Source organism: Aegilops tauschii, chromosome 7, assembly GCF_002575655.3.
Source record: "Aegilops tauschii subsp. strangulata cultivar AL8/78 chromosome 7, Aet v6.0, whole genome shotgun sequence".
NCBI classification, from domain to species: domain Eukaryota; kingdom Viridiplantae; phylum Streptophyta; class Magnoliopsida; order Poales; family Poaceae; genus Aegilops; species Aegilops tauschii.
This window is the reverse complement of record NC_053041.3, coordinates 296,783-304,933: the sequence shown is the minus strand read 5'-3', so window position 1 is coordinate 304,933 and position 8,151 is coordinate 296,783. Positions and strand designations below refer to the sequence as shown.

Sequence of the window (8,151 nt, the reverse complement as noted above, 5' to 3'; positions counted from 1 at the left end):
ATTGATTGAAAGAAAAATCTCTTTTCCAAACAATCAATGGAATGGAAGAAAGAAAAATGTCTTGTTAGATGATGCAAGTGTGAGGAAACTGCCTTGCCTTTGCCTAGGAGAGGAGCATTCTTGATCCCTCGAGAGACGGCAAACGAGTCCACGCGGGCCCCACTGTCAGCCGCACACCTTCCTTACCTAGTAGGTATATATAAAAAAGAAAGAAAGAAAGAAAGAAAATCGAAATCGAAAACCCCAACCCAAATCAATCGCTTCCGTTACGAAATTCCCCCAAATCCATCCCCAACCCGGTCCCGTCGGATCGATCGCCGCCGCCATGTCGTCGTCGCAGCCGCAGCAGCGCTACTACTGCCACCAGTGCGACCGCGCCGTCGCCATCGCCGCGCCGGCCTCCCGCGACGACGAGGTCTTCTGCCCGCTCTGCGCCGGGGGGTTCGTCGAGGAGCTCCTCGACGACGAGGACCCCCCAAACCCTAGCCCCCAAATCCACCCGCCGCAGTCCCCCTTCTTCCCCCTCGCCAGCTTCCTCGACCTCCGCAACCCCAGCGACCTCGCCGGGGTCCTCGGCCCGCCCTCCCCCTCCGCGCCCCGCGCCGCCTCCTCCGCCGCCAACCCAAACAACCAGTTCGACGTCACCGACTTCCTCCACGGCCACCTCGGCGGCCTCCTCTCCGGCGGCGCCACTATCCAGATCGTCCTCGAGGGCTCCTCCTTCCCCGCCGGCTTCGCCTCCTTCCAAGGGGGCCCCGTCCCCGGCGGGGTCAGCCTCGGCGACTACTTCATGGGATCCGGCCTCGAGCAGCTCATCCAGCAGCTCGCCGAGAACGACCCCAGCCGCTACGGCACCCCGCCCGCCGCCAAGGCCGCCGTCGCCGCCCTGCCCGACGTCGCCGTCTCTGCCGACATGATGGCCGCCGACGGGGGCGCCCAGTGCGCCGTCTGTATGGACGACTTCCTGCTCGGCGCCGCCGCCAAGCAGCTCCCCTGCAACCACGTCTTCCACAAGGACTGCATCCTGCCCTGGCTCGACCTCCACAGCTCCTGCCCTGTCTGCCGCCACGAGCTGCCCACCGATGACCCTGACTATGAGAACCACCAGCGCCAGGCCGCTGCCCCTGCTGCTGCTGCTGCTGCTGCTGCGGCGCCGCCTGCGTCCCCTGGCGGTGGCCCTTCGCCTAGGGTCATGGAGAGGAGGTTCAGGATCTCCCTGCCGTGGCCTCTCAGGGCTGCTTTTGGCGCGCAGCAGGCAGAGAGCAGTGACCAGGACGCTGCTGGCTCTGGTGACTACAACAACGATCCGAATGCGAGCGGTCGCTCGTATGATGATCTCGACTGAAGCGCCTGCAAGGAAGAGGGGAACAGGGGGATAAGGAGGTATAACCTTTGGCCTCGCACTTGTTACCGCTTTTACATATTTATTTCATTATAACGGTTGCCTGCGTGAGTCGATTGCAACAGCACGTTCCACCAGGTTGACATAGAACATATGTTGTATGGCTTTCCATTATTACCAACTACTCCAATATCTTGATTTAGGTTTTAGTATTTACTTCCATCTATCTTGCAATGCAATGATGAGCCATGCTAGTTGCACAGTAGAAAAACTTTCTGTTAATTAAGTCCTCAGTCTGCAGTTGATGTTTTGGTCTATTTGTATGGGTTGGCCAATGCCACGTGCAACGTAGCTAGTTGTATGGTTAATCTTTTCTACGAGACATGCTAGTTGGACCATAGGAAAATGCTCTATTAATTAAGCATTCAGCCTCCAGTTCAGGTTTTCATTTGTTTGTGTGGGTTGGCCGATGCCACGTGTTTAAGTAAAACAGATATAACCTTTCACATCGCAATTGTTACCGCCTTTACATATTTTTCATTATTATTATGGTTACTTGTGTAAGACGATTACCACCACACGTGCCGCCAGGTAGAACGAAAACATACCTTGTACAGCTTTCTGTTATTACCAAATACTCTGTTTATTAAGCGCTCAGTCTCCAGTTTAGGTTTTCATTTATTTGTCTGGGTTGGCTGATGCCACGTGCAACACGGCTAGCTGCATGATTTAGTTTTTTGTACGAGCCTTGCTAGGTGGATTGTAGGAAAAATGTTCTATTAATTAAGTTTTCAGTCTCTAGTCCTGGTTTCCGTTTATTTGTCTGGGTTGCCTGATGGCACGTGTATAAGTAGAACGGCTAGAGAATGGCAGTTTTATTTCACCCCTGTACGGCTTTCCATTGTTACCCAATAGTTTAAATGGTCAATATCTCAGTTTAGATGTTAGTATTTACCTTATTTTATTATGATGAGCTGGACAGCGTTAAGTGTCAACGCGGTGCTGACGGCGATTTTTTTTCTATGACCCATGCTAGTTTCACTGTTGGAAAATTCTTCTATTAAGCGTTCAGCCGGTACATAGTTGAGGTTTCATTTATTTGTCTGGCTTTGGCCAATGCACGTGTAAAAGTAAAACGGCTAGTTGTATGGTTATGTCATGTTTATTTATCTAGACTAGATGTTAGAGGAGCGAATAAGAGCAAAAGTTCAGTAGTGTAGATAAACCAGTACCAATTCATTTGCTGATGAAGATGTTTGAAATTTTTCCTCTTGTTGATTGTTTGGTCAAAGCTGTTCAGGTAGACAGAGCAGTATAGGCTTGTTGAAAATATAAGGGCTGGGCTTAAGGAGCACTGTAGCAGCTGTCAGTGGTTACACACTTACACTGCATCTAGGATAGTTGTACGGGATGCTATATATTTCCTAGTGTATTTGACTATTGTTTTAGTTTTGATGTAAAACAAGGAAAATATGAAGCGGTTTTATTTGGTCTTGCGACGCGCTAGTGTTTTCGCATCCTGGACACAAAGAAGTGTCATCTATGCGTTTAGTAGAAGTTGGATAATATCTGTTGTGGAATAAGAAGTCTAGGAGTTATTTGATGTGTTATAGTTGAATGATACTGTCTGGAGATGCATATATGTAGACTATTCCCAGTTTATAGTTTACACTTTGCGGTGTTGTGTCCTAGCTCGATTAATTTTCTTGTCAGTTTCTTTAGTCCGTTCCCTTACTAGGGCACGCTGTTTGGAATTTGTGATGGTGAAAGTCTAGCTTAGTATGTAAATCCTGTTATTTCTTTTTGGTAGGCACCCAAAGTAGGCAGGAATATGAATATGAAGTTGCAAACTTAACTAATTAAGCGTCAGGGCACTGTGAAAATTCTGTACAGCAATCATGCCCAGTGGTTTCACCTCCTCACAGGCCAACGTATTTTACATGTTGTGACGGAGGCCTTTTTTTTTTAACACTGCACTTTGCCACCTGTTGTTTGTCTGGTGCACATTGCCCCTGCTATATTTGCATTCATTTTCCCTGCTGCTGCGATGGAGTCGTTTTAATGTGAGATGTAGTAGGCATGTAGCTCCCTAAAACAACCCTAGTGTGATTTACCATCTGTTGTTTGTTTATATATCGACGATGGCGCACATTGGGTTGCAATATTCATATTATATATGCGCGTTGCATCCCAAGCACTAGTATTTGGTAGCTGAAGTGAATCATCTGACGAATGGTTTGGTCTGGTGTGCATCAGGGGCAACGGACTGGCGGGAAGAAGGGAAGAGAATCTGAATGCAAGGAAGAGAAGACAAGAAGAAGAAGGAAGACTTATGTTGTTGTTGTTGATCTGAATTGAATTGGAGGCTTTTTTGGTGATGAAGAGTGGCGCCGTCCGTCTATTGATCTCTCGTCTCCCCTCCCCTCCCCTCCCCTCTTTGCCTGTCATGGTTGTAGAAAGAGAAGAGAGAAAAAGAAAGTAGAGATGATATTCTTTGGTTGCCTGGTCTGGTCTGGTCTGGTTGGTGGGTTGACTTGACTGAATATACCTTCTTGTCTGTGTTATTAGTAGAATTGTGTGTCTGTGTCGTCGATCGATCTTCCTTTCTCTCTTGGGGGATGGGAAGAAAGAAAGAAAGAAGAAAGGGAACCCTAGCGATCCTCCTATATAGACATACATAATGTGTTATAGTATGTTTAAATGGATGGATGGTGTCTGGAAATGATGATAGTATTTTGTTGGTTTGTTTTCCCTAGCGAGCGAGCTAGCTAGGGATTGTGATGACCAGGTTAAGATGTGATGCACAAGAAGATGGATGGATGGATGGAGAAGAAGATGGTGCAATTGTGCACCCAGGAATGGATGATGCATCGTTGTGAGTGTGCACGTTGGCGCTGAACAACATTAACATTTTGGCCTCTTTGATGGATTCATTGATTGATTCAGGATAGGGTTTTTTGTAAGTAATCAATCCATGAGAAATTTCCATGATATAATCATCCAAGTAGTATTACAATACTAGTACTTGATTGCTCATCCATCAGAGAGAGGATTCCAAGAAACTCAGCACCTGCAACCTGCTTAATCTTTGTGCTTAACATCCTGCACCTGTCAAGTCTAGCTAGCTTATTACTTTCCCCTTTAAAAAGGTAGGGTAGCTTATAGTACTTTTGTTTTAGGGATGATAGCTTATATATTACTACTTAACAAAACCATGATTAACGGACTTAACAAATACGTCTTTCTTAGAAAGCATAAAAAATAATCCTTAGATTGCAATCAAAGAACAAATAATCCCAATAATCCACATGTATCCCAGTAACCGTTGTGTATTAAGAAAATGGTTATCATTTATTCAATAATTTCCTGTCATGTACCAAAAATTGCTCCAAGTGTATCTAAAAACTACCATTGCGTATTATAAAAATTGCATCAACACTTTGAGATACATGCGACAATTTTTTAATAGCTTTCAAATATATGATGAAAAAATTTCAATGCATGATGATTTGTTTTAAATAGTTTACGAACATTTTCTATTTTTAAAAATACAGAATGTACATTTTTGCAACACGCATGAACCTTTTTTAAAATAAAAGATGAACAACTACTTTCAAATACATGAGAAACAATTTTTACTTGCAAGTCATTGTTTATTGAGGTAGTAAAATATTTTTTAATGAATATATTCTTTAGGACAATTATAAAATTAAAGAAAAACAAAAGCCAAAAATCTAAAACTTGAAGGGACGTTTGAGCAACGTGAGGGACGCATTTATGGGACGACAGGCGATCCGGCCGCTCCACTCGGATGTCCCCGCGCGGTTTGCGCAGGCCCATTGCAGGTCGGGCGCCCCATTTTGTTTTTTGTTATTTCTGTTTTTATTTTATTTTTGCTTTTTAGTTTTTTAGGAATTCAAAAGAATTCCTAATTTCAAAATTGTTCATAAATTCTGAGAAGTGTTTGTTGATCCAAAAAATGTTCACCGATTCAAAATTGGTTGTGAATTCAAAACAAAATCATGGATTTCAAAATATGTTTGGCGATTCGAAAAAAATGATCATGAATTCAGAAAATGGTCATGAATTTCGAAAATTGTTTGTCGATTCAAAAAAAAGAAATGATCGTGAATTTTGCAAAATGTTACTCGCTCCGATCCTAATTATTTCACGCAACCTCTATACAACATTGTCTAGAGGCTGCATCAATTAATTTGGATTGGAGGGAGTAGGGAATTCAAACTATGTTTGTGAATTCCAAAAATATCTTCCTAGATTTCATAAAATTTCATCAATTAAAAAACAATTAGCAGATCTAAAAACAATGTTCGCAAATTTTAAAAAAATACTCTCAAATTTCAAAAAATGTTTACCAATTAAAGAAAATGTCCACAAATTTAAAAAAACAATCGTGAATTCAAAATATCTTCGAGAATTTCAAAACCGTTTTCCAAACTCCAAAAAAGATTCTCGGATTTCATAAAATGTTCACAAAATTGAATAAATGTTCTCAGATTTTAAAAAAATTGAACAAATTTTCTTAGATTTAAAAAAAATGAAAAAATGTTCATGAATTTTAAAAAGAAATATAAAAGAAAAAAAACTGAAGAAAGCCACTAGTAAAAGCACAAAAATAGGAAAAAAAGGTCTATAATATTATGTTTTCCTTTTTCTATTATGAGAAAATACCCGTGGTGGCAGTGTCAAGCCGCAGAGGAGATTTAAAAGGACAATGTGTGTGTATGTAGAAAAAAACACACACACACAAGAAACATACACTCAAGATGATGTAATTACTCTCAAGGTTAAGTTATGCAAAACAAAGATGTGTGTATTTTGGTAAACATTTTTTTAACTAGGCAAACGTTGTATTTACATTACAAAATCCTGTCTTGTGCTTTACATTACATGTAGCTAGGATGATGATGCAGTGAATTTGCAACTCTGTAGCTAAGATGCGGTGGAGTTGCCAGCACGAAACATATAAAGAAATTGTTTTGGATGGACCTGTCCTACAGTAACTGAATTCAGTCAACTGAAAGGCTCATATATTTCAACAGATTCAGTCATTGATCTACAAGAGTTTACAATATCTAACAGCACAACCTACCTTTGCATAAAAAAGTACTCCCTCTGTCCCAAAATATAAGAACGTTTTTAACACTACACTAGTGTCAAAAACGTTTTTAACACTCCCTCCTTCTCTTCTTGATGATGTAAGTACTGGTCAAGACTACCATTTGAAATATAGTCATAGACCAATAGAAGTTCACCTTTTCTCCTACAATAACCGAGTAACTGGATGATGTTGCAGTGGCGGATATGGCAACAATCTCAGCGACGAACTCCTTTATCCCCTGCTTTGACTCGTGGGACACCCTCTTCACCAAAACATCCAGTTTAGAGACCGGAAGCACGCCCGCCTTTATACACCTTCCCAAATCCTCCATGGCCAAGTAGGTTCTTACCATGAAATCCTTGAGTAGCATGGACTAAATCCTTGTAGGAGAAGGAAGGGGTGTGGCCCATACTCATCCTCCCAATCTTCGTGTAGCTCGGCATACCTCCTTCGCCTCCGCATCAATAGAATTATATATAGTTGTTCCAACAAGAAAGATGAATGTGGCAGTGGCTATTGGCATAAATTTGGGCTGAGGTTTGGGGCCAATCCGAGGTAGCTTTGGCAGCTTGGTGATGTCAATGTCTGGTGCAGGACGGTTTATGCCCAAGCTCCAGCCAAGCACACAATACAGTGAGTTTATCGGACCAGTTGAAGCCGAGAATCCGAGGTAGGACTGATCTTGTAGTACTGTTGAGAGGCCGTTGTACGTGGTTGAAACTAGTCGCCTCCACGGTTTGGCTACCTTGAGGGGGGCCAAGGTCACACTGATCTAAGTGGTATCTCTATCATAATCTACCCACACTTGCATTTCCTTGCGGCTAACGAGGGACAAGTTGTTGAAGACGCCGTTGCTCTTGTCATCATAGAAGCCAGACGGTCGGGCTTCAGTGGAGGTGAGGCTATTGATGTCGATGCCGACATGGTTGTCATCGACGTCGCTGAACTCTGTATTTTGGCTGCTATCAAGCTCGACTGCACATATCTGGTTGCTTGGCTTGCCATTGCTTGTTTTGTTGAGGAGGCTCAGGTTTGAGAGTGTTGTGCACCCGAGAAATCCTTGGTGGGAGATATCAAGAAAGTCATGCCATCAGTACATTGATCGGAGTAGACACGGACCATGCCGACCACGAATGTGACGGAGAAGAATTGCACCGCCCCGTTGGCGACTTGCGGAATCGCCATGGGGTTGGGTAGAAAGCATGGTCCTTGAGGTGAAGAGTGTCATTGGTGAGCTTGAGAACCCCATCTGGTGTAACCGTGGCTGTGCCATCAAGGGTGATGTCGGTACCGCCCGAGAAGCCCGAGTATAAATGGGTTTTTTTGGTCTAGCTACTCTGGAAGTTATTTGCAGCCCATGACTAGTGGCCTCGACGGTTTTGCTACCTTGAGGGGAGCCAAGGTCACAGATATCTGAGTGGTATCTCCATTGTTGAACATATTATGGGGTTGTGCAGAAGGCATGACCCTTGAGGTGAAGAGTGCCATCGGTGAGCTTGAGAACCCCATCTGGTGTAACCGTGGCTGTGCCATCAAGGGTGAGGTCGGTACCGCCCGAGAAGCCCGAGTAGACAAATTGGTCGTCCTCCTCATTGGTGGCAGTGGTAGTGGTGAAGGATGCAAGGTTTAGGGCAAGGGAGAGAAGGATGTGCAATTGTAAAGAGAAACCAAGGGTGGATCGGTGCTCCAT

The 8,151-nt window shown here is 43.8% G+C and overlaps 1 protein-coding gene and 1 pseudogene across 1 annotated transcript; one reads left to right on the top strand and one right to left on the bottom strand.

The window, feature by feature from the left end:
- Window positions 1-229: 229 nt before the first annotated feature.
- LOC109737342 (E3 ubiquitin-protein ligase RING1) lies at window positions 230-4,064 on the top strand. Its single transcript, XM_020296487.3, has 2 exons — window positions 230-1,383; window positions 3,599-4,064. The coding sequence occupies exon 1, from the start codon at window positions 326-328 to the stop codon at window positions 1,343-1,345; it is 1,020 nt and encodes a 339-aa protein (XP_020152076.1). The 5' UTR covers window positions 230-325; the 3' UTR covers window positions 1,346-1,383; window positions 3,599-4,064.
- Window positions 4,065-6,505: 2,441 nt separating this feature from the next.
- On the bottom strand, window positions 6,506-8,151 carry LOC109737344 (L-type lectin-domain containing receptor kinase SIT2-like; annotated as a pseudogene).